Source organism: Chrysoperla carnea, chromosome 3 (genome assembly GCF_905475395.1).
Source record: "Chrysoperla carnea chromosome 3, inChrCarn1.1, whole genome shotgun sequence".
Lineage (NCBI taxonomy): Eukaryota > Metazoa > Arthropoda > Insecta > Neuroptera > Chrysopidae > Chrysoperla > Chrysoperla carnea.
The window spans coordinates 63,017,701-63,044,612 of NC_058339.1; the positions used below are offsets into that span (position 1 = coordinate 63,017,701).

The window sequence follows — 26,912 nt, forward strand, 5'->3', positions numbered from 1 at the left end:
AACGTTTCTTAATTGATCAGTAAGGTACCCAAATTTTTTTTGTATAATATGTTTCGTTAACTATTACATACTAAAAATTCGGATCATTATCTACTAATTTATTTTTTTCTATTACTGGCGAGTCACTACACTCTCTTTAACCAGTACTATTATTAGAAATATTGACCGTGTGTAAGGGCACTTGAATTACGCCATATATTGAATCAAAAATATGGACTATGTGAGAGACTAGTCTTGAAATGGAGTTAGATACAACTTACATGGGCATTTTTCCCCTAACTAATTCTTTTTCATACCGTTTAATTTAAATAAATTACAAATTTAAATCAAACATTTTACCAGTGGAAAAACATATGTTGTATGAACGTATGAAAATTTCCATTGTTTTCTCATTAGTATCGTGATAAAGATAATAAATGTAAACAACATTTTCAAAGAGACAAAAATTACGTAAAACTTTATCAATATTCTTCGAATTTGAAAAGAAAAATAAAATAAACATACAATTTTAAAAGAAACAATCGAAGGCCATAAATTTACGATTCTAATATGTTATAAAGAACTTCTTAAAAACAGACACAGATGAAGATGATACCACAATGTAAGTAAATAATAACTTTGCAAAAACAAAAAACTCTTTTCATTGGGAATACACATGCCATACCATATTTTAATGTGATTGAAGAATATAGATACAACATATTGAACAAAATCAAAATAATATTACATTGCTTTAATATTACTAATAAGAAATGACCTCGCTAATCCATTATTACAACGATAAACTTTTATGACCTTTGCATTTTTAACTTTCTGACAGAAAGGTCTTGTTTTCACTTTGAAAATCGAAATAGATCTAAAGGTAAGACTAGTATTTATTTCAGGGACTTCTATTTCAGGGGGCATAGAAAACATTTTAATTCCGCTTCAAGCGGAATTCTTAAGATATCCTCATTCAGGAGCAACTTGTAGTTCACAAACGAAACTCCCGAATTGATGCTTGTGTTCGACAGCCTTATGCCATTTCTAGCAAGCTCATCGGCTTCACAATTCGCTGGAATATCCCTGTGTCTGATGTTTGATTTAAAGGCTCAAAATTTGTTTGTAGGTAGTCTTTTACTCAAAGAATATGTGGTTAAAATTTCAGCTTAGGTATCCGTGCAAATTTTTAAGAAAAAAGTCATTAAAAATCGATATAAAATACATTGGCTCTTATGGAGGAATCTCAAAAAACGACATATTTTGGAAGTTTTTGATAATTTTCATTTGGAATGAATGAAAACAAATTTAAAAAAAACTTTTTAATAGAAAGTAAACATATTAGCAATGACTTAGAAAAGAAAAAAACTAAGTGTCACCGTCCATATAAGGGATGTAAGAGCAGGGTAGATTAAGGGTTGAAATTATTTTTATCTTATTTTCAACTTTGATGATGAATTTTGTTATAACTTCATGAATGTAGACGAAAAATAAGAATAAAATTTTTCGATATGTGTCTTGGTTTTCGAAATATCGAAAGCTAAATAATTAAACAAAATTTTCAATTTTCGATATTTTGAAAATTAAGCCAGATATCGAAAAATTTTATTCTTACTTTTCGTCTTATATCGTCAAGTAATAATATAAATTTATCATCAAAATTGAAAATATCTATTTTTAAATTTGTGCCCCCACTACCATGCTCATACATCCTTAAACGAGCAATTCTTGTATATATCAACAATCTCAGAAATGTGTTCAACGATTTTCATGAAATTTATTATACAGGGAGCTTCAGGGGGGGGGGATCGATTTAGCTAGGATTCAGGTTTTAGAAAAAGCCTTTTTTGATCCGTGTTTTCAGGAAAAACTGAAACATCAACTGCAAAATATGACTCTTCCTGGCATCTATTGGCGAGTATATACATTGTACGTGATTCGGTTCGTATGTATTGTATAGTATGGAGTCCGTGTGGCTTTGTCAGTTTTGATTGAAAGAAGCTGTTGTGATATATACGTATATCATAGTTAACGAAATGTACATTAACGGGACATTCAAATTGATATTTGTGTGCGGAGACCATAGATAAAATAATAGTAACAATATCTTTGATGGAGACATTTTAAACGGTTCTTATATTAGTCATAAAATTTGTGTCTTTTAACTAAAAAAATTCCGAGCAAAGCTCGGTCATCCAGGTATTAAGAAATACAATAATTTACTTAATTAAAATGTTATTGGTCTGGTTTCTAAAGGTCATACCTACCATAATTGTTTTATATGTTTCGTATATAATATTTTATCCATACAAACAGGAATAGTTAGAAAATCAGAAAAAAATACTCAATAAATTTACACAAAATACAAATAAAAAACACGGAAAAGATAATGAAAAGTAAAAAGACGATTACGAGATATCAAAAACCAATCTATCATCAGTCACTCACTGATCAAGGATACGAAAACATGACAAATAAATGTCTCAAATAAACATATTTCATCAAAAAAAAATTATACATATAATCATTCTAAACTATAGCCCGCTGACTTATAGCCCAAATTCTATTACTGCCAATGACAATGAGGTCCTGACACTTATGTAGAATAAAATAAAATGAGATTTCATTCTTTCGATTTTGTCGCAGTATACCTCTATAATTGGGCCCATGGTACAAATACACAAGGTCTAGCGCTCTTCTCACCATCCTCCATAATATTGGTTGAAGTGGTTTATTTTCATCAATCAGCGCGTATTTCTTTTTTCTTAATTGCTTGGACTTTCCCAACATGGCGTCGGCTAGAAAGATGCGGGAACTTTACTAAAACGCGTCCATTTCACGAACATACCTTGTCAATAGGACCCCTTGGTCTTTTTAACTCAATAATAAGTATATGTAAGACGAATTCTGGACACATTGGATTCTAGACTAATTGAATTCTGAACACATTCCGACACGTTAATTTACAAATATTCGGATTTGGGTGATTAGGAAACTATGGGGGAAAATCTTAAATATTTTGAGATCCCAGTTATCCAGGCTTCACTGTATTTGAAATTGCTAATATTAAAGAGCCTTCTAACAAGGAAAGAGCAACAGAGTTGTATAAAAGAAAAACAGTTTTTTGCTAAAAGCTTCAACATTGGAAGAAAGTATTCCGATGCTCTTCTATAGGTACAACATGACAAAAACTTTATCGACACTGGAATGATCTTCTTGATTAACATAAACTTGTTACCATGCCTTTAATGAAGTCGAGTAAGCACGGATCGCCGGGTTTTTTGGGGTTTTAGTTAACTTGTGATTGTGTTCATTCACTGACCTTCTAAAAATCTGAGAAAAGCTCAAAAAAACCTAAATGATATTCTAACATGAGACTCATGCTAAACACAAGAGAATACGATTTACTGCAATATAGATATAGGAAAGGTGGGAGTCTGGGAAGGATTAATTGATGAATTTTAGAAAGCGACACGAAGATTTAAGTTATTGGAAATCCCAGCCATGTATTATTGTATGAGGCACGTCATTTAACCGGGGTAATGTTGAAAATTTCGGGTTATTTTTTATTGATGCACTTACTATTGCGATATTATTCACCTAAATCTCACGTAAGAAGTAAATTCTAAAACTTAGAAAATTATTCTAAGCTGTAAAATTGCCATTCGGTATTTTGCGATCGACAATACATTCATTATTATTTTATTCAACAAATAAATTGAGGAAATATATGAATATGTATGGAAAAAAACGTTGTAAAAGTATATATAAACTAGAAAAAACTAGAACCTGGAATATATTAGTTTAGAAACATACTGCACAATAATCGAATTAATAAATTGTCAATTAAATATTTCGACGCCCTTGAAAGTAACATACACTTTGATAATAATAACAATTAAAAAAAAAACTATACGAGTTTAGCTGATAATTGCATCTCACAAAAATAATAATAATACGTTTCTGATATTTAAATGAACACTAATTGTATTTAATCGGTAGGTCATAAAGATCAAATTAAAACTAATTGTTTTAAGGAACGTAAATTCTTAATGTATTATATCTAAATTATAATTTAAGTGTTAAGAATGTTATTGTTGTAGTCAGTTGTAGTATTCATTATTGATAATGATGAAATTAAAATTAATTTGTCCTTATTGATCTTATTTTTTTAAACTTTTTTTTAGTGTAGTCAATCATTTATACCATTCTGAAAAACAAGAAAGAGTTGTATTATTATATTACACCATTCTGTAAATATACAGATATACAGAAGGAAATTCTCAAATAGTTTTTAGTTTATTTCGATGTCTACTGACACTGAACTATTGACTTATAATTCAGTACTCCAATTAGGAAAAAAAACTTTTTTGAGACACATCTTTTTTGCGGACTTTTTGAAAAATTTTGAATAAAAAGGCGATTCTTTGGAATCTTTTGGGAAAACTATTGATTTTCGCTGAAACTAACATTTAACGGGAAAGTTGAAAATAATTCAACAATAAAGATACGTATGTTGAGCCAAGACTCGACTCTGTATCTTTATTCGTTATCTTGTCATAAGCAATTGAGATTTTGAAATTGATCAATGTTTTTCTTGGAAACGACGGGGGTAGGGGCGGATAATAATAATAATATGAAAAGGTAGATCTTTTTATGTACTATTTATGTTTTTTTTTCTAATTTGTATTAATAATAGAAACGGTCTATACATGTTTGTTTTTGAAAATTGGTGGACCGCCGCTGCCAGTTGAGGTAGTTAGCGACCAAAATGAATCCCCTCAGCTCGAAGTATGACTAAATATCTACATTATATCAAAAATCGATTATAAATCCAAATAACCTGATTGGGTAAGCGATCGAACGATAATTTTCAGAGATATCAACTGATGAAATTGCTTCGGCATATCACACCTCGGTTATGATTTTAGTCGATTTCTCATAAACCATTCGCTTTTTCGTTTAAGGTGACCAATTTTTGTGTTTTTAGATCAAAATTACTTTAGAAAATGATTGTTGAATCCGCTCTTGCCAAATGAATTTTGATATGAAGTGTATTTATAAATTGATCACTTCGAAAGTTTTGGGTCATTTTTATTACGCTCTTATTAGCTTGGTATGTATCTATGTAACGAAATTTTCTAACGTGATTTTAATCCACTTCAAAAAGTCGGATATAATTGAGAATTCGCACGCTTATCAAGGAACTGATCGACCTGATCAAGATCTTCAGGGTTAACATTTTTTAACAAAAACTTAGCTGAATTAAAAAGTAGAAAATAAAAATTGTTTAAAAAACTAAAAGTAAACGATATAGTAACTAACTGAACTAAAAAGTAGGAATTAATTTCTATAAGTGCAAAAAAATTGATTTTAAAAAAAATCCTTTTACGGTAAAAAAGCGTGGTGTGCTTTTCAAAATATTTTATAATGACTTTATTTTTACCAATATCTGCCAATAAAGTATTTACAATAATTGAAATCTAGCACCCCACGATTTCTTACGAGAAAATGATTTTTTTTTAACTTATAGAAATTATTTTCTATTTTTTAGTTCAAATAGTTACAAAAGCCTGTTTTTTTAGTTTTTTCAAACTATTATTTATTAGGGATTTAAATAATACACAATTTATTCAATTTACGAGTACATAGTTGTTATATTTTATATTGCTAGAATTTGCGAGACATTGTTAAAAACTTATTAAAAAGTAATTATTTACACTAAAATAACGTAATTGGTAATTTAAATTCATTTTATGTTTTCTATCGAATTCTAAATAACATCACAATTTATTTGCAAAAATATATATCATGAGCTATTGCCCTCATTATTTGTTGACAATAAAAAATGTTTAAAACTTTTAACAGATTTATGAGAAATTGATTCTAGGACCCATTTTTCTGTTACGCATACAACGTCATTATCTGCATTCGAATACGTTTGTCCCACAATAATTCGAGCCAATCTAGGTGATGTAGCAACTGTACCGCCAGCGAGTTTTACAAGTTGTTCTAGATCACTATTCTTTGGTGATGTTTGTGTGCCAATATATATTTTACCACATTCATTGAATAAATTCATTGCATATGGTTCACCAAAAGTCTGCCTTTCTATTCGACATTTCTGAAAAATAAAACGTCACAATTGTTAGGACGATCAAGAAGAGTCTCGATAATTTGCTTATCCTGTATTGACTCAAAAACAAGAAGTGAGAAAATAAGGCACGCAGATAGGTCACTATCTTACGATCCAATTCTGATTCAACAACAAAAAAACCGTACCTTGACAGCTGGTGAAAATTCTGTTACTTCATATAATTCTTCTTGTAACCATTGTCCAGCTTCAAGACTTTGTAATAACTGAAAAAAAATATTTAAATGATTATTATTAATTTATTCAACCAAGGAACTGTATCTCTGCGAAAAATAATCGAATTTGAAACTGCAATAGCTCATATAAAAACTTGTACATTCTAGTTTTGGAATCTGTTGCTCAAAAATTTTATCAAAACTTGCCGCTTTGTACGTAGTATTGGAAGGTTGAGAAATGTCTTCCGTTTTCATATGAAGTTTAGAAGAGTGCCAAAGTATAAACAATTATTTATTTTACAACAAATTTGTTCAACAAAATGAGCTATAAAAAATTCCCGAACAAACTTCTTGGACCAAGATATTCGTTTTCCAAGCAAAATTGACACTTCTGGATTTAAAATCCTGTATCTTCTGAAATAATCATCGCACTGAAATTTTTCTCATATCATTCGAAAATTTAAACTATCTTTCTCTCATCTTTTAAGCCCTTTCATATTGTTTCTATAAAATACATTTTAAAAAACAGATTTTTTTCATACTTAAGGCGTTTTTTCACCTAGCCATTATAAAAAAACGTTATCTAAAATTTCCTTAAAAAATTGTACTTTCTAGTTTTGAAATCTATTGCTCAAAAATTTATACTACCTCCTACCAGTTTGTACTGTGGATTGAAAGGATTAGAAATGTAAAAGCGTACAAAAATAAAAGAAAATTATTTCTAAACAAATGCATTCAAAATTTTTTTTACTTTTCTTGAAAATAACCATAAATAGTTCGATTATTTTTCGCAGACATTTTGCTATTTGAAATTATGGCAAAATTTTGTGTTGAAAAATGTTCCTTTGATAAATTTGGTTTAGTATATACAGGGGAGAGTTGACATATCGTATTGCCACTAGTCGCACCACTTTTCGAAGAAAATAGACTATTTCCTACAAAATAATCTTTTTTTTGACACTGGTTATTATTAACCGATGCCATTTAAAAATTTTAAGTAAGTTAAATATAGAATGATGAATCCGTGATGAATCCGCAAAAAAAATACTTTCTACCTTTAATTTTTTATTTTTTACTTCAGATTGTGATTAACTTAATTTAAACAGCATTTTAAATCTACAAAATTAATTATCCACAACATTTACTTACCCATTCGTAATTAACAATCCAACAACCACGTATTATGGCTCTTAGCATATTTAATGTTCTACTCGCTTCTCCAACCACCAAATGAGTTGTAGCGGATGAAACATTATTTTCAATTTCAAAACCACCCAATTTTTTAACAATTTGATTAAAAATATCAATTTGATCACCATGCAAACGAGTACAAACAATTGTCGGAAGTTTCTTTTGTGATGCTTTAAAATTCTGAGTGGATTTTTTTGTCTGAGTAGCCATTTGCCTTTCTTCAGCTGTTTGAAACCAAAAGGTGCTTCGCCTGTTTTTATCATCTTTTAAATCCACTTTTCGACGTTTTGGTGTTTTATTTTCTAACTCATGATTATCTAAACCATATGGGTTCTCTACAGTTTCTGTAACTTCCGGTAGAGATAAATCGGAATCTACCATGTCTAAAGTTGGATCAAAAAGTTTAACTTTTCTCGACACTGTTGAATTTAAACGTGATGTATCTTTCCGCTTAGAAGGTTCTGTAGCTGGAATTTTTTTAGTTTTTTGTTTAGGAGATTTTGATTTTAATACTGTTTGTTGATTTGTTGATGCTGCCTCTTCTTGAATGTCAGGAAATTTTCCATTGCTCGATGAAGCTTCATTTGAATGTAAAGGAATCATTATTCGCTTTGCACTCTTTCTTCGTGGTTCTGTAGCTGCAACTCTTTTGTTTATTACGTCTTTTAAAGATTCTTCATCGGAAGACAAAACTTCATACCTTTTTTGACGAACTTTTTTATCTAGATTCTTAGTCGCCGATTGTTTAGTTTCTAATCCACATTTATCACTTGGAGAATTTATTAAATTTTTTTCATTTGATTTATCTACATCACTCTCATCCTGATATTCTTTAAGCAATCGCGTTCTCCTCTTGGTGGATTTATTTTCTTCCATTGTGTTCTTTTTTCGTGGAATATCTGAAATTTTTTTATCTAAATTATTAATCCTTGATTTTTTTATTTTTGAATCATTTAAAGAATCACTCACTAAGGAACTTTTATCATTTTTTGATTCTTCTGGGTCACTATCAACCTTAGATTCTTGAAACAGTTGTGTTTTTCTTCTTGTTGGCTTATTTTCTTTGAATCTTATTTTTGAATCATTTTCAGACTCACTCACTAAAGAACATTTATCATTTTTTGATTTTTCTAGGCCACTATCGGCGGTAGATTCTTGAAACAGTTTTGTTTTTCTTCTTGTTGGCTTATTTTCTTTGAATCCTATTCTTGAGTCATTTTCTGAATCACCCACTAAGGAATTTTTATCTTCTTTTGATTTTTCTAAGGTACTATTGTCCTTAGATTCTTGAAACAATTGTGTCTTTCTTCGTGTTGGCTTACTTTCTTTAATTGTATTTATTTTTTCTAGAATTTTTGAAGCATTTGTATTTAAACCCTTAATCGCATCCTCATCATTTTCAGAATCATTCACTAAGAATTTTTTTTCTTCTTTAGATTTTTCTATGGCACTTTCGTCGTCAGATTCTAGAAATAATCTCGCTCGCCTTTTTGTCGGTTTATTTTTTTTATCATTTTCTTCCGTTCTTACACTTTGTGGTGCAGCTACGTTGATTGTTTTTCTTCTTCCCGTAGACATTACCGAACTTGCCTCATTGTTTTCAATACCGTCCAAATATCGACTTGGAGTTTTAATAGTTCGTGTTCTAGTTGACTGTTTTTCTGTTGGCTCTTTTTCAATTTTATCATTTCTATGTTTTAATGGCGATTCACCAAATATCGTTGAGGCAGTTTTATTTCTAGAAATATCATTATCATCTTCAGTTTCAAATCTGAAATTATTAGTTTTTCGTCGTACCGTTACAAACGAAAATACTTCCTCGGCTTTTTTAGGAGTTTTCTTTATAGATTCCCTTTTCTTATCACTTGGACACTTTATACCTAAACCTTTTAATAACTTTTTCCGTAAACTTCCACTATTATCATTTTGTATAGCATCTAAAACTTTTCTCAAATCTGTAATATATGAAAAACAAATGTTCAAAATTAAAAATCAAACTTACGCAATATTTCCTAAAAAATGTCTTTCTATTTTGGTTTTATACAGGATGTTTCCTAAGTATAAGCATATTTTTCGACTATTTTTATAAAAAAAAGTTCACTGAATATATGTCCGCAAATGCTTTGTTTACAAGAGTTTACCGGGTGGATTCTTATTTTTATTATAAGGACTATTTTTGAACACCGAATAATTTCAGAAAAATAGGTTGAAATATACGAAAAAGATCGGACATATGTAGAAATGCCTATAACCTTGCAAATTAATTAATAAAACCAATAAATTATTTACCTGGACTATCAACACAATCATTGTCCTGACTTGTGGTATCTGATGAAATAGATGGTGATCGTGGAGGAATAACTTCTTCTTTAATATTCTTTTCAATTATATCTTGACTACGATCTAATACATCTTCGAAGCGAGGTGGGGTTAACGTACAATTCACAACAACGTTACGATCTTTAATATTCGCTGAATATTTAGTTAAATCATTATCTTCATCATCCTGTTTTTCATTCAATTGTTCATTATTTTTCTTATGTTTCAGTTCTATTGGATTGCTAAATAAATCTTGACTACCTTGAACTAAATCAATCACTGCAGATGGTCTTAAAGTTTGATTCACTACAACGTTACGATTTTCTAATACCGATGATGTGTGCTTTGTTAATACATTTTTTTCTTTTAACGTATTCCTTTCTTTTAATATATTATTATCGTCTATCGTACTTAAAATTGAAGAGCTTGAAATACTGAAAATAACAGTGCAAAATTGATTTAGGATTTGTTGAAAACACGAAGAAACGATAAACTATATCAGTGGTAACAAAGGTATGGGATCACAAGCTAGAAGCCTCACAACATGCATAAGCAGAAAATTGTGAAATATTACCCACATATTCAAGGAATTAAGAACAAAATTAAGCTAGCGATTGATTTAAAAAAAATTGAAAGCTAACTTAGTCGAGTAAAGAAAATTTACACCACGAAAATTTTTTTTATCGATGCTATATGCTTTAGAATTCGACATTATTTCAGAAAGCGTATCAGCATTTAAAAATTATACGTTTGATTGAGAATATGTTTGCGAAATCCAAAAGTATAAAATTTTTTCAACATTTTCAACAATTTTCGTCATGTCTAAGAACAAATTCACATGTACGCAAAAATATTTTGACCTTTCGATCAATTTGTCGCCTAGGGTCATGGCCCATGTGGCAGAATATGTAAATCTAGGCCAAAAGATATTATATCTGTATCCTAACAGTTTTGGATGGATATGATTATAATCTCAATAGCCGAAAGAAGGTTTTCTAATGCAGAATCTTCGTCGAATTAAAGTCGCGAACTGGAAAACTTTCTTTTAAATGAAGCCAAGACGTTTCATGGAACATAGAGCCAAGAGATCTGTATCTATAACGAACCCACCCACATAGAATGTTTCAGCCAACTCCAACCTATTAGTAATCACTGATGTAAAAGGAGCCTGTACTGTGGCTATCCATGATATATTGATAAACGCGTAAGCAATAGCATGATAGTCGGGATTTGATTCTCGCCATGAGTTTAATTTTTCACTTCATTGTAATTTTTATAAATTTTACTAAAATCAATGTTATTTGTTAGGCCCGTTATAATAACATTGAGTTTGGAAGAAATACGGTTTTAAATTAGATTATCTTACAATTCTGTTTTACGCCTTTGGTTTGATTTATTTTGCTTTCTGGATTTATTTTCATCAGTATCCGATTCCATAGTTGTGGTAGACCTGGAATTATTGAAAATTCAATGAAATACTTACTCTAAATTATGGATGTTCAACTAATAATCTACTATATTTTAACACATTTTCCACTACACATACTAAAGAATAACAAAGACTTAATATCACTAATTGAGGAGCCTTAAAATTTGATTAAGTTTAATATAAGCAGAGGAAGACTTTATACATACATTTTAGGATCAAAAGAATGTGATTTGGATTATGCTTAAAACAAACGGAAGAACAAACACAACAGAGAATGGAATAATTTTGACAGTTTTCATGGATAACTAAGCACTGATAACAAATGCATGATAGAAATATGTAATGACTTTCATTAGTCCAGTGCAATTAATATTATACTTGAGTTATTTTACCGGGGCCAACTAAGTGTGTTTTCGAGTATAAAAGTACAATTTAATTGATTCGAATTTATATTTTTGCTAAATATAAGTTATTTTAAATCAGAATTAAAAGATCAAATCACTTAAACTGTGTGCTTTAAACTTTGTTTTTTTAAATGTTGGCCTCGGTAAAATAACTCAAATATAGATGTTGCGCAAACCGCTCAGTAATTCACAATTATCTACTTTGAGATTTACTCATCCAGTCATCAAATGAGCTCGATTCTTGTGTTTTTGAATTTTCTTTATCCTATATATACCAAAAATCATTGTCTAGGATAATTAAAACTCAAACATAAAAGCTCCAATTAATTGACAGTTTCAAATGCTTTTTGATTCTCGGTGAACCAAATTTTCTTATAATTCCCAATTTACGATGGAAATTAGTACGATCGTAAGAAAAATATAATAGATATTATAAAAGAGAAAGTCATAAATGTTGCTAGTTTTTAAGTGCTTCAAAATGTGAATCATAGATGTAGAAATTTTTTGCACAATAAAATACTAATTTGATTGTACTAAATGTAATTAAGATTTTAAGAACATAAAACAATAAAAGCTGCAAAAAAACAAATTTGATAATAGTACTTTATTGTATTTTAAATTTTAATGAGAAATTGTGTTAGAACTTGAAGAAATTAAACGAAAAATAAATCTAAAATTTTTCAATTAACTTTCGAAACATCGACATCTCGGCAATTTTAGTCCCACTTTTCGTCTAATTCAAATATCATTTCACGTTTGGAGTTAAGTAACAAAAACCAATTTCAAAAATTCAACTTTAGGATCACCGAATTCCACAAACGAAGCAACTTGGTAACAAGACAAGTTCAGTTAAATCGATATATTTTGAGCTGTACTGTATTTGGTATAAAGGTTTAGAGAGATCCCCTGTATTATGCAAGTCTAAATTTTAATTATTTACAATTTATTAAAAAAAATAAAAATAAAAAAATAACAAAAAACAAAATTGAGAAATTAAATTTTTAATTTGCTTAAAATAATAATTACAATAAAATTATGATAATCTTGATTGTAAAAAGCGTTTATGTGTTTCATAATAAAAATAATAGCTTCTTTTCTTTTACTCTAAATCCTAGATTATTTTCAGTATGAAATAAATATTCAGTTAATGTAAATGTTCATTTGATGAGCATTTATACAAAACAATGCAACAAAAAAAAGCCATTTTGGTTTTTCTTTTGCGGTTATAGACACCTTTTTTAGAGCTGCACACGATAACATCAACGAATTTTCAGAAAACGATACATAAGGTATTGAAATTGACCTGAAAATTTACGGATTAAACTACTTTGCTATTTCACTTTAATACTTTACCATCAGGCCAATGTACAAATTGTTTAATAAATCATTTGGAATGCTAAATCAATGAGTATGCACATATACATTAAGCAATGTGTATAAGAAAGATACTTTGTTTATTATTATAAAATTCTTACTCATTACTTCAATAACTTCAATAGCGGTACAGCTAGAAGTCCAATAGCGTATGCATGTATGTGTGTGTGTAAAATTACGTATTTTACATTTCACATGAACTCTCGCATACTCATTGATTTAGGATCCCAAATGATTTATCAAACAATTTGTATAAAAACAACCATCTATGAACTAAAAAAATTATTTTTTTATGTCGCTTTGTGAAAAACGCGTCTCTATTATTTTCTATGACATTATTTTTAACTTAGTGAAATGAAAATGAAGCTTTACTTCAAAACAATCTAAGTAGCAATCCAATCAAAATAAGCGTTTAAAATCTAATAAGCACCCTATAGGGCCTAACATCAATATAAGGAGAAACAAAAAAAAATTTTAAATAAAGCTTCAATGAGAATGAAGCTATAACTCAATTCAAATGAAACTTAAAAATTGGATTCAGTGTAAAAAGAAAAGAAGCTAATGTCATGTTTAAGGCAATTAATAGTTATACATATAAAATTAATTCGTGATTTTGAGACAAATCAAAAGTGTACTTATTTTTTCGAGCGGTTGCTGTTAATATAATTTTCGCAAAATTTGTATGACGCACATATTAGCACCTCTCTCATGATGAAAAAAAGGTGTGTGTATAACTTCAAAAATAACGAAGGTGTTAATTTTGTAGATATCATAAAATATAAAAAAGAAGCAAATTCAAATTCGATATAATTATTTATTATTTTTTATCATAATAATAATAAAAAATACGATATATAAAAGGAAATTCAAGTTTATTCGGGGAAATGTCTATCCAAGAATATCTAGAATATTTATTGTAAATACGGTTAATCATTGAAAGAAACAACTCTTGTAGAAAAGTATCGAATTGTAAAAGCTATTTCCGAGGTTACTATCCCAACGCAAATTGCATCGTATCGTAACAAACAGTTTATGTATCTTCTTTTTATCTGACAGAAATTGATTTCTTCGAAGTTTTTTCGTCAGGAGAGAGTTGCTATAGTTATGCTTTATCTCTGTACCTGATCACCAAATTCTTTCAGGTAATAAGTACGAATAATAATAATAACTTAATTAAAATTTTTCCTTAATTATTTAAAAACATTATTTATAAACTTAAATAAGATTCTTTACGTATTTAAAAAATATTCGTTTATTTTAAGAAGAAGAGGATCAAAAAATTAATCATTCAATTTTTCTTTAATACTTTGATTGAGTATATATTCTATGTCACCAGCTCTTGTATATGATCTATATAAATTTTCAATTAACAATCTTCAAAAAATAGCAGCAAAAAAAAAAATGCTAGATAAAATGGATACATATTGTTCAAACAAATATTTCTCCCACTTGAAAAGTTTCTAATTTTAATAATATAAATAAAAAACTTTAAAAAAAGATTAATCAAAATTCGAGCTGTTTCTCAAAGACTTTCGAAAATTGCCTCTTTAATGTACTGATTGATACAACTAATACATGCATTTATATTTTACATCTAATTGTAAATTTTCAATTTATCTAATTTAATCACTTATGTCACAACAAAAAATATGTACACATATATCAACATAATAAAACAATAAAATGCTTTTTTCTACCATCACCGATGGCGACACTTGCGATGCACCCAACGAATACATTGCAATTAAATAAACGTAACAAACAATAATGATAACAGAATGAAATTCATTTTAAATACGAGATTAGTACAATCGTTTATGAAAAAAAATAAATAAAATACTTTATCGAATTATAAAACTTACATTATAGTACGCCGACGTTTACTGTTGTTTATTTTTTTGTCAGGTAATATCTAAAAAAAAAGAATTAATGTAGACAAACATAGATCAATAATTTGTGGAGGTTAGTCTCCCAAAAAATATGTACATGATGACAGAAAACTTTAGGATTCATTTTAAAATGGTACAACTAACTTACATCACTTTTTCGTTTACGAGACTTCGATGTTGACGTTGTTGAAATTATATCATCGGAATCAGATCCATTGGTTGAAGATATTCCAGCTAACTTTTGTTTAAACACCTTTTCTAACCGTTTTCTATGATAATCTTCTCTTACATTCTCATAATCAGGTTGCATTGATTTTATTTTCTAAAAATTAAAAATATAAATAAATATTTTTAGTATTATTAAATAATTATTAATCAAACATGTGATGTTTATGAGAAGTGTTGGTTTACGAATACAATGTGTCTTAAGAATTAATGTCCTACTTAAAAGGATAAGTAATCAATACTGAAAATTTTTTACAGTGGAAATTCGCATACTATGACATACTAAATAACGCCCTCAATCTGTATTTAGATCAGCTTTTTGAGTATTTTAAGGTGAGAATAGTTCTCCTAGGTCTGAGTTTCATAGCCGAGGATTCCTCTTTTAGAGATCCCCGTAAAATTTTGAAATAGAACTCGAAAGAACTGGGTGCCACCATTCGATACCTAAAAAATTTCAATTTCCGGAGTTTCGGATGAAAAACACCCTTGAATCAAATCCTTTCTTTTTGATACTTATTTAAATATCGTCCTCAACAAACATTTATTAATTTTAAACTTTGCGTTTAAAAATTTTCCTGTCTTTTTAAAGAGAAGTGCTATAAAAATATGTGTTGAAGAAAAAATTATTATTCACCACCCTGAAAAATGCCTCTCAAATTTCCTATTTAATAAAATTAAATGTGTCATGCTCCTAAACCTAGCCTGCTTTTACTTTTAAATCTTATTGTAGAAAAAATTTACGAATTTTTTCATTTTCCCATGGCAGTAATTTTGATTTTTCAACTAGTTTCTTGTCTCGTAATAATAATAATAATAATAATAATAAACACAAATAAAAAAATGCCTAGTTTGTAATTTTTTGCATTAACACTCAAAATTTCATAAACATCGCCTAACAACAAAAAATTAAATTTAAAAAAATAAAAATAAAAAAAACTAACACGAAATTTCTTGTTAGCCACTGGTGATTCATATAAATCTAAATTTAAAGCTGGATAATTTTGTTCAGGGACTCTACGGCCAGTATTTCGTACTGCATGTAACCATAACATGGACAACAAATGGCAATTTTGTTTCTTAGCTTTTTTATAAGTACTAAGTTGTCCTTCTCGAAAAATTACATGCGTTACTCCTTTATCTAGTGTGTCATGTACAGTTGCTCCCATATTTCGTAACAATTGTTTAATACCCGCAGATCTATTGTCTTCTTTATCCCGAACTTCTGCAAACATATGAAGTCCTTTCAGGAGTTCATTAAATGGTACAGGTGGTGGAAGTTCTTCTTCTTCTGCCCATACATCATCAAATACTTCCTGTAAATAAGTAGTTCTATTTATTATACTTTCGAAATATTAATTTCTTTTAATATCACGAATTTACATGCGCATTTTTTTACGGGAAAACTGTAGGGCGCCTTTTAAATTTTATTCTTGGTAATTTTTGAGAAATATCAAAATTCCATTGTCAAATCACGGCTTCAAAGATATCTTAATTTTATTGGTCGTTTTTGAAATGTTTGATTTAATCTTTTTAAATTCTATAAATAGATATTACCTCATGTAATATTACGCAATTACGCATTATCTGGTAGATAAACTAATCACATTTGGAATTTTGACGTCACCAATGTCATACCTTCGAGTTATTGTCCTATTAATACTTGTTTATAAGTGTGTCAAATTTCCATACGTAATTTATATAAAAAGAATGCCACGTAAATAATTTCTTAAAATTTCAAGAAAAAACAGAGTAAGTTGAATAAATACCTTCGGAAAAGGATTACGTTCCCGTAATATTGCAGACGGTGATGAAACATCGAAACGTTTTTTCCTGATTACGTTCACAGATTTAGGTGTAGCACATAGTTCACTACACGCTGCAGCATTTTGCATTCCTTGGATACTTTCGTTAAGTTTCGAAACAGCAGGTGAGACATTGTTGGTAAATCGTTGCGAATCGCGTAAATATGACTTTAATAATGTAGCAGCTGGACTGTTTACTTCTGATCTATCAACGCTTGTGTCTGAATTTCTTTCGTCCAATATATGTGATATTTTATTATTATATCCACTAATAGAACTTATTGGAGTTGAACATTCGGAAATTCCATCCATTTTTTCGTGTATTTAACTATATATTACCATTACAAATTTGGTTTTTTGTTTTACAAACTAGGATATACTAAAACTAAAATAGTTATACCAAGAAATTTATAATTTGTTTGAATGTCAACCGTTACACAATAAGTTTAGTTCAACGGAATAACCTCGGTTCTTATTAATTACGCATATTTATATTTCAGAAAGAGCAACTCAAAGATATTTTTTTATTTTATTTGTGATTTTATTATTTATATTATTTATTTGTATAATAAATATATTATACTGTATAAAGGTATAAAGTCAATTTTTATTATATTGTAAAACAATTGTAAATAATATAATCATGAAGCTTTTTAAAATGTAAACAAAATAACTAATGATTACTAGTCGACCAAAATTAGAATATATCATGAAAATTATTCATTAAAAGCATTGTCAAATCGATCAGTTTTTCGTTAAACTATAAAATAAATATTTGGCATTTGCAAAAAAATTTCTAAAATACAAAATATTTGAATTTGAGTCTCTGTTTCAGCCATTATTTGCAATTAGCCTTTTTCCTCTGAAGATTAAAAAGGTCTAGAATTATTTATTATTGTATGTCCAGATTTAATGATAATATGATAATGTTTATAATTTGTCTTATGTATTCAGTTAAAAATATTTATTAGTATTATTTAAAAATTATAATGCTTTAATTAGCCTTTTTACTCAGAAGATTAAAAAAAAGATCCGCTAGATGGCAACACTAGGGGGGGGGTACAAATATATTCTGCCATCTAGATGATCTTTTTTTAATCTTCAGTGGAAAAAAGCTAATTATTTACTGCTAAAATGTTTATTTTAACTTCCTGTCTACCGCCTTTTGGCGGTCCAAACACAAAATTTTATTGACCTAACTATCTAGCTCTTTGTTTAATATCTAGCTAGGGAATTAGAATACCTTGCATTCTAATTTTTTACTTAGTTACCAATATTAACATTAGTGCAATGTTATAACAACACCACCAAGGACCAAATAACTATATTTGCAAGAGTAATTTAGTTATTTTAAAAAGTTAACGGATGAAATGAAATGTGGTGAAAGGCCTTGTACTTGTCCAAAAATAAAGAGTCCAGCTAATAAACTTATAAACATATAAGGCCATGTGATTGGTTAATTTATTTACGTTTTTTATGTGTGATTACTATGATGCTAAAAAATATAAATCTTCCGAAATCTTTTTCAAATAGGGCTTTTCATTTTAAAATCACGATTCACATTTGTTTCGTACTAAATGATTTATAACCAATGTGATAAAATGAATAACAAATATCATCTATCTTAGTCCTACTTATTGCTGTCAGTACGAAAAAATAAACTCTGCACTTGCGCTTATGACATGATGAAAAGGTCTATTATGTAGCACAATTTTTTGTTACATTCTGTATAATTGAATTATTCCGATCGATTTACCTTCTCAATTTGGTCGAGTAACACAACAATTAAATTAGAAAATATGATCGATACTAATTTGTTTTTTAACAAAATTGTTTATTGAGACCGAATAAAACGGGCGAATATTGAAAAGTTATTTTTTAAAACATAAAAAATATTAAAACATTGAAAAATATTCATTATTGTGTTTGGAAAACTTATCTAAATTAATAAGTGGTAGCTCGTAATAGAATTAAAATAAAGTTCTTGATTAATATCACTAGAATTATTAATAATATAATTGTTTCGCTCGTTTCAAAGTTAAACAATGGAAAAAATTGGAATTCGTCGACCATCCCCTTCAGATTCATCAACATTGAAAAAACCTCAACGTCATAGTTTAGCAAAATCGTCATCCAACATGGCTGCAATGAACAATGCTCTCGCACAATATAAACTTTTAAAAGCAGAATGGAGTAAAAAAACACCAAATTTAGATAAATGTGGTGAATTGCTAGATAATCTTAAGGTAAATTAATAATTTGTTTTATAATATTGTTTTTTGTTTCCATTTTTTATACGAATGACTCGGCATTTTTTCAAACCTCAAAATTGTATATTTGTTTACAGATTGCATTAACCCATTTAATATTTTTACCAACATCAAATACAAAAGCATCTAAAGAAGAATTATTAATTGCTCGCGATGTTTTGGAAATTGGAGTGCAATGGAGTGTCGCCAAAGGAGATATACCTTGCTTTGAACGTTACATGTCTCAATTGAAATGTTATTATTATGATTACAAAGGCGAAATTCCAGAATCCCCTTATAAATATCAATTATTAGGATTAAATTTATTATTCTTATTATCACAAAATCGTGTGGCAGAATTTCATTCTGAATTAGAATTATTACCAGTTGAAAAACTTCAAGATATTTATATTCGACATCCATTGTCTTTGGAACAGTATTTAATGGAAGGAAGCTATAATAAGGTTTGTTTAGTAAATAATTGGTATTGTAAAATTGAACATATTTTTTAAGTAAAAGTTTATTTTTGTAGATATTTTTGGCCAAAGGAAATGTTCCAGCACAAAGCTACAACTTTTTTATGGATATATTATTGGATACAATTCGCGGTGAAATTGCAGTGTGTTTGGAAAAAGCCTATGAGAAAATATCATTTACTGAAGCCGCTAGAATGCTTTATTTGAATAACCAACAAACAATTTTAGAATATGGAAATAAGGTAAACTAGATTTATCTAATAATTGATAAAGAAGGAAAATTTGACCGAAAAATGACAATTTTTAGTTAGTTTTTCTTACCGAAACTGGAATTTTTGTTTACTTTTTTTTCGGGATATCTCGCTATGTTTAAAGATTTTTAGCGACAATTAAAAAACAGCACTTTCAATCGTCAAATGAAATCATTTATTGTATTTTTTTGATCATTTGAAAATGATTTTTACCCAAATCAGAATAAATCTAAAAAATATTTTTGTTTCGGAATTTGACGAATTATGGTATAGATTTTAATATAAAAAATAGAAAAAACCTGGTTCATTTTTACGATTGGGTAAGGATTCTGAGGATATTTCGAAAAAACTCATCTAATCTAATTCAGTTAAAACACCCTAAACGCCTCATCGGAGGTATTTTTGGTTTTTTTGATATGCAGTTTGTAATAAAAAGACAAGCAACAATTTGAGGGCAGGACAATTTTTTCAAGTTACATGATTATAATTTAGCAATGTAGCAAAATTTCATCATTTTCAGTACCATTCAAGGTTTATCAAGACCTAGTATTTCCTTGGAAACATTTTCTCTTCCTATCAGTTGGCACATTTGGTTGAGGGAACTCACTTAGGAGTCCTCTAAGATCCTAAGAGTGCCAAATGATATATTAGGTCAGAAACTTGAATGGTACTGAAAATAATGAAATTTTGGTTGCTTGTAATGTTTAACTTGAAAAATTGACAAAATTTTGAAAAACTGTATCTCCAAAACTATTGGTACTATAGAAACCGTTGTTCTGGCCTTAAATTATTGCACAATCTTTGATGAAAAATAAGTCCTTCCGTGTCAAAATTAACAAAACTGAAATTGAAAATTATCCGGTCCTCTGCGGAGGTCGAAAAGTTAGTTTTAACATTGCCTTTATATTACAAACTTATCATAAAATATCCTTATTTGATTGATGTAGCGTTCAATTTTTAATTTGACTGAATTAATTGCCTAATGTTCCTTTTATTTTCAATAATTTTGTTTTCATTTTAAATTAAAATTGAATTTCAATGATTTTTTTTACAGAAAAATTGGAGAATAGGTGATGATAATGGATTCCATTTCCAGCCAGAAGTAAAGAAAATTGATGAGCCAATACCATCTGTTGAACTAGCTGAACAAGCATTAGCATACGCTCGAGAATTAGAAATGATCGTTTAATTTATTAATGAAATCTTCTTTTGGAATTAAACCTATTTTTTTTTTGTGAATGAATTTTGAATGGATTTAGAATTAGTTATTCTTGATTTTATTTGAAAGTTTATTAAGCTAACAATTCAATTCTTTAACAATATTTTCAACAATAATAACAATAAATAAACTGTATATACGGAATTTATAATAAAAATATTGAAAATTTTAAACTATTCTTTTTTTTATTGGACTTTAGTCACCATTGATTTTTATTAAATTACTATTTTATCATTTAAATAATTATTAGAGATAATCTTTTTTCCGATACAATTTTCTAACAAAGAAAAGCGATCTATTCTACGTTGTCATAGTTTTCTTAAGAATAGACATCGTAACATCGAGCAACTGTACACTCGATTGTTCGTCGATATTTCATTGCGCTCTATTTTCTCATGTTTACGATCCTATAAGCTTCTGTAAGTCCCTTAAAGTCTTCTTACCTTTTTAATGAAATTTAAATAAGTAAGTTTGTAATAATTCATTTGGTAAAACCACTTTCCTCTAAAGGATAAATCTTAGCGGGATCTTTTATAATTGTTTTTAATATTCAACACCAGAAGTCAGCAGCTTACTACGATTTATGTCATTATAGAAATGTCAAAGTTAACGTGATTTGAAAAACCGCGAAATACCCAAAAATTTGTTAAATTTAAAAACAATAATGCCCAGAATAAAAATTGAACGCGTGATAAGCGTGAGCAGTGAAGATAAGGTAATATTATTTAACAATTAAAATTTTTTCTCCTCAGATTATGAGATATTTTGTTATTTTTATAGTTGCATACAGCTGAGAATATTTTAAACACTGATTCAAACAAAAAATGGAAATGCAAAACAGCGGGTGAACAAAATTGTACGGTTATACTCCAATTAGCAGAGCTAACAGTGATTACAGGAATCGATATTGGAAATGAGCATTCAGCCTTTGTGGAAGTTCATGTTGGGCGAACTGGATTTAATGATGATGACTATAAGGTTATTTTTTTATGTCGTATGCTTCAAGCACGTAGTATAGATTTTTCGTGGTTTTGAGATTTAAACAAGAGATCAGATTCATCAAAAAAAAAAAAAAAAAAATCCTACAGCATTTTTACAAGTTTCAAAAATGAAATTCCCCAGCTGTACATTTTCAAAATAAAATTTACAGCTCTTATTATTCGTTAGCGAAGAAGTTCTCAATCTCACAGGTCTTTGACTAGGACAGACTTTCAATTAGTTGATCCATTACCAAAAATAAAATATCTACGTAAGTACGATAATATAATCGATTTTTTATATCAATGATAAAAAAAACTGACAGCAAAGTTGATAAAAACGGATAGATTGGCCACTTTATGAGAATTTTTTCAGATATATCAAAAGTAAAAGAACCCAAACTTGATACATATGCAGAAAAGCTCAGGTATCTGATTAACATAAAAATTTTATTTGAGGGAAAGTGATCTCACCCTAAAATATATTATAAAAATCATAATAATGTTCAAATCGCAACCTAAGTCTCGACATTCCAATTTTTTTATTATAATCTCAAAAGGTTTAATTCTATTGATGCAAATTGAATAAATTTGATTTATGTTTACTTCTTCTGCGTTTCTGGAAATAATTACCTATATTTTAACAATATTAAATTCGAAATATTGAAATTATTTCTTTTTTTATAGCAATAATTATTTTTTTAATAAACTATTTAATTTTAATAACCTAATATAATTATTGAAGGAAAATTTAAATATTAGCCGGACTTTTCATTCTTTATATTATAAAGATATGATATGTTTAACGACTGGGAGTGTAGCAAGCTCCTGTAATCTAGCTATTTGGAGGTCAGATTTAGCGGATGGTATGAGGTCAGGAATCCTGTTACAGTTGCGATCATGTCGGCTGTGTATCCGCACTATGTTTAGCATCAATATGGATACTTCGGAGGAGTCCAAAGTGTGCAGGTTGACTAACGAAAAATGAATGGACCAGTGGGGAAACCCATCAACCATTTACTCTCGTGTTAAGCAGTAGGGGGATCGCATCCGGTAATGATGTTCTGTAATACCCGACCAATAGAACTCAAACCTAAATCTTTTTTGTCAACCATCTTAAAATGTTTTCAAAGTATTATATTTCATATTTTATATTTTCATATTAATTTTTATTAATAAGAAATTTGCAAAAAAATAATGATAATATTTTAGCCGTATAAATATATAGTATAGTTGTTTATATTTGTGAAACCTTAGTGAACAGAGAAAGAAAAGCACATATCGCAGGCGAAAATGTATTTGGTCAAATGTTTGTTTGATCGTGTTTTGATTGTACATATATCGATATATCGAACAAAATTACTCTTCTGATTACTATAGAAAATCAAAAAAGTTGTAACTCCCTTCTCCTTCTCCTCTTGTGGAACAATTATTTCGCCCGTGATATAAACTCCTCTAACTTCGTTCGTGATAAAAACTATCACTTGAAGACAAAAATTGTAGTAAGAACTACTATTTTGTTAATTTTCTGATAATTCATTTTCGTAGATACTGTTTTATTAATTTATCTTTAGTATTTCCGTAGTAAAATCATTATTTTTCTAAATCTATTTATGCTGTTTATGCATAGAACTTAAATAAATCGATTAATATATAAAAAGTTAGACTAACTTTACTTTTTTTAGGTTTTACTGATGATGTCATCGTTTATGACACCATTAGATTCAAGACAATCAGAAAATATAAATCGAATACGAATGTTTAAAACTGAAGATTTTTGTAAACCTGTATGTGAAGAACGTTGGGATCGTGTAAAATTAATTTGTACACAGCCTTTTAATCGTCATGTACAATATGGCCTTTCATTCATTACACTTCATTCTGCGATATCTACAAATACATCTGTTAATGAAATAACATTTGGAAAGTTCAAGATTAAAACAGAAGCAACGAAAGATACTATTACGCCCGGTTCAATTTTTAATAAAATTAAAACTGGTGATGTTAATTCTAGTTCTACTACAGTATCAGGTAATTTAGATTTATTAAATCACCAATTTTAAGCTTGTGGTGCAATTAAAAACTTTGCTTTCGGAGGCTTGTGAAAAAAACGCAGAATTTTTCCAATAATTTTCACAAGTAATAAATGTAAATTTATAGGCTTGCTATAAAAAAAAACACATTTGATATGTACAACTTTAAATGTTTTAAACTTTGCGTTTTAACTCACTGTATGTTCTTTTTAGAATTGCTTTACATGTCGGCTCAATGGTCTAGGGGTATGATTCTCGCTTTGGGTGCGAGAGGTCCCGGGTTCAAATCCCGGTTGAGCCCAGAATTTTTTTAATTTAAAAAGTTAGTACGATGTTTTAAAATATTTCTCTTATACTCCTTTTTAAAATAAGTCGTTAGAATTATTTTGGTATACCGGATGTTTTAAATGCATCCGGAAAGAAACCTTTTCCGAGCTATAGGTGTTATTATAATTTACTCTAATTTATTTTTATTGTTTAAATTGCATTTTATAATAAGATTTAAAATTTAATCTATACAAATTTTTGGTTTTTAATTTGCAATTCTGTTAGCTGCTGCTGAAATTAGAAAAGCATCACTACCATCACAAATATCAAAAAATGAAGGTCATTTATCATCTGTCAAAAATGATAAAATTAAGAAACCAGCAAATGCATCGCCTTCGTCTACACCAAGTTCCTCACAATCTACACCAAAAGTAATAAATCGTAATCGTAAAGATATTCTATATAATGATGAAGATGATGAACCAAGTCAAAAAGTAGATAAAGTTATGAAAAATTATCATGATAAGAAACAAGTAAATGGCACCACAGATGAAAAACCAAATAAAAAAGATTCAAATGTTAGTGCAACCACACCGTCAACTAGTAAAGAAAAATTGAACGCAAATGATTCTTCAAGCAAAAAGCGAAAAAGTTCTCCGAAAGTCGAAAATATTCCTGCTAAAAAAGTAAAGAAAATTAAAACAAAACCATTTAGACAACTACTTCAAGGTGTAGTGTTTGTTATGTCAGGATATCAAAATCCACAAAGAGCAAATTTACGGGATATGGCTATCAAAATGGGTGCGAAATATAAACCAGATTGGAATGATGATTGTACCCACTTAGTGTAAGTTCATTTGTTTTTGGGTTTAACAATAAAATTATTATAGTGGGCTGTAAAAAGGGATTTAATACCCTTTTTGTAATTTCACTGTAATATTTTTTGTTTTATGAGACTATTACTATGCCCTTTGCCAAATAAAAACTACTTATTGATTGACCTACTTACTTGTTGCTAAAAATTATACAAATATTTTTATAGGTGCGCTTTTAAAAATACCCCAAAATATAATGAAGTTCGAGGTCGTGGGAAAATTGTTAAATGTGATTGGATAACCGAGTGTTACAATCAAAGAAAACGAATTCCATGGCGTAGATATGCACTAGATAACCGAGAACAAATACAATCGGACAGCGAAGAAGAAATATTGGATGAACTGCTTGATGAAAATGATGATACCAAAGACTCATCTTCAACATCCAACAAAAAACGATACGTAGTTTCATCTGATTCGGATACTGAAGATGAAATCGAAAGGATTCAGGCAGCACAACAATTAAAAGATAATGTAAATGATACCAATCATGAGGAAGATGAAAAATTAGAAATGGAAACAAATGAAAATGAGGAAAAGAAATCAAACGAGAATGATGTTTACAACAACGATACAGACATTGAAGATGAAATAGAACATTCAGAAAATGTTGAGTTGAAGCCCTTACCAGAAATATTTTCAAATATGAAATTTTTCATTGCAAATAATTTACCAGATAATGTCATTTCTGAATTAAAGCGATATATTTTTGCATATGGAGGGTAAGTAGTTTAATTATTTAACTATATGCGACGACGTGTGTTATTAAATTAAAAAAATAAACACAATTTGGATTTCTATGAAATAATAATTTGAAAGTATAAATTATTTTTGTTAGAATTTAGAAATGTACCTCCTTATTATTCTCGTCCCGTATTCATTCAGTTATCTTCCAACCATGTTGTAAAAAAGTTTTGGTTTATATGCACGGTAAGAGTATACATACTTTTCGTCAAATAATGTGTTATTTTTACTAACAATACGGTACCACTCAAAATCTCATTCAATAGTCTACGAAATGTTGTTTTCAATTCTGTTATTTTATGTATTTCTCTTCAACCTCCAATTCTCTAACTGTAGTCGTTTCCATTCAACAATAAAATTTATTAACTTTACGTATTATTTTATAACTCAACAATGAAACGGCCAATAATTTTGTTTTGTTTTTTTTTTTTTTTTTAAATTGGGAACAAATTCATCAATGTTCAGTAAGTTTTTTTTCTAGAATTTATTTCAGACTTGTGTAATTTTATTTCGAATTACAGAATTGTCTTCAAATTTTTATTGTATTTAAATATCCTTAATAAGTACACAAAAATTTATAATTATGTAGCCTTAAAATACTTAATGCAATTTTATTTATCCCGATGCCTTTCTTAAAAATAATTCTTGTTAACAGGGTCATAACAAATGAGTTAGAAGACGCAGAATATTTGATAATAGAAGATGAAGATTTAAAAAATCAATTAATTGAAGATAATACTTCAATAAAATCAGTACGTCCTGCGTGGATATGGGAATGTAATGATACAAAAGAATTACTTGATGTCGACCATTTTCTTTTATAAATAAAATAATGAATTTTTTGTATTTTGTAAAAAATGTTTATTCTTAAAATTATGTTTTAAATATATTTTTTTATAA

At 28.6% G+C, this 26,912-nt stretch overlaps 3 protein-coding genes and 1 non-coding gene across 5 annotated transcripts; 3 read left to right on the forward strand and 1 right to left on the reverse strand.

The window, feature by feature from the left end:
• Positions 1 to 5,751: 5,751 nt before the first annotated feature.
• Positions 5,752 to 17,325, reverse strand: LOC123294515 (microcephalin). Of its 2 annotated transcripts, none has more exons than XM_044875570.1 (9): positions 16,886 to 17,325; positions 16,061 to 16,432; positions 15,043 to 15,216; positions 14,868 to 14,917; positions 11,165 to 11,248; positions 9,769 to 10,232; positions 7,438 to 9,434; positions 6,262 to 6,339; positions 5,752 to 6,103 (listed from the first exon to the last, which is right to left on the reverse strand). In XM_044875570.1, the coding sequence occupies exons 1-9, from the start codon at positions 17,231 to 17,233 to the stop codon at positions 5,789 to 5,791; spliced, it is 3,882 nt and encodes a 1,293-aa protein (XP_044731505.1). In that variant the 5' UTR covers positions 17,234 to 17,325; the 3' UTR covers positions 5,752 to 5,788. The 2 variants fall into 2 exon arrangements, with proteins under 2 accessions (XP_044731505.1, XP_044731506.1); XM_044875571.1 differs by lacking the exon at positions 16,886 to 17,325 and adding an exon at positions 16,500 to 16,593.
• Positions 17,326 to 18,747: 1,422 nt separating this feature from the next.
• Positions 18,748 to 21,150, forward strand: LOC123294517 (26S proteasome non-ATPase regulatory subunit 8-like). Its single transcript, XM_044875572.1, has 5 exons — positions 18,748 to 18,875; positions 18,960 to 19,167; positions 19,269 to 19,634; positions 19,703 to 19,888; positions 20,952 to 21,150. The coding sequence occupies exons 2-5, from the start codon at positions 18,967 to 18,969 to the stop codon at positions 21,084 to 21,086; spliced, it is 888 nt and encodes a 295-aa protein (XP_044731507.1). The 5' UTR covers positions 18,748 to 18,875; positions 18,960 to 18,966; the 3' UTR covers positions 21,087 to 21,150.
• A 571-nt stretch (positions 21,151 to 21,721) lies between these two features.
• LOC123296170 (DNA repair protein XRCC1) lies at positions 21,722 to 26,836 on the forward strand. Its single transcript, XM_044877631.1, has 6 exons — positions 21,722 to 21,831; positions 21,897 to 22,094; positions 23,779 to 24,124; positions 24,679 to 25,240; positions 25,436 to 25,990; positions 26,668 to 26,836. Exons 1-6 carry the CDS (start codon positions 21,781 to 21,783, stop codon positions 26,834 to 26,836), a joined length of 1,881 nt encoding a protein of 626 aa, XP_044733566.1. The 5' UTR covers positions 21,722 to 21,780.
• Positions 24,356 to 24,427, forward strand: Trnap-ugg. Its single transcript has one exon. It is a non-coding gene; the product is annotated as a tRNA-Pro (tRNA).
• Positions 26,837 to 26,912: the final 76 nt, after the last annotated feature.

Coding starts and splice junctions, on each gene's coding strand:
- LOC123294515 (XM_044875570.1), bottom strand. CDS start 17,233: ATGGATGGAATTTCCGAATGTTCAACTCCAATAAGTTCTATTAGTGGA. Junction 11,249..14,867: donor AAACGTCGGCGTACTATAAT/GTAAGTTTTATA, acceptor CAATAATTCCAG/GTCTACCACAACTATGGAAT. Junction 9,435..9,768: donor TGATTGTGTTGATAGTCCAG/GTAAATAATTTA, acceptor CATATATTACAG/ATTTGAGAAAAGTTTTAGAT.
- LOC123294517 (XM_044875572.1), top strand. CDS start 18,967: ATGGAAAAAATTGGAATTCGTCGACCATCCCCTTCAGATTCATCAACA. Junction 19,168..19,268: donor AATTGCTAGATAATCTTAAG/GTAAATTAATAA, acceptor ATTTGTTTACAG/ATTGCATTAACCCATTTAAT. Junction 19,889..20,951: donor TTTTAGAATATGGAAATAAG/GTAAACTAGATT, acceptor TTTTTTTTACAG/AAAAATTGGAGAATAGGTGA.
- LOC123296170 (XM_044877631.1), top strand. CDS start 21,781: ATGCCCAGAATAAAAATTGAACGCGTGATAAGCGTGAGCAGTGAAGAT. Junction 21,832..21,896: donor GCGTGAGCAGTGAAGATAAG/GTAATATTATTT, acceptor TTATTTTTATAG/TTGCATACAGCTGAGAATAT. Junction 25,991..26,667: donor TATATTTTTGCATATGGAGG/GTAAGTAGTTTA, acceptor TCTTGTTAACAG/GGTCATAACAAATGAGTTAG.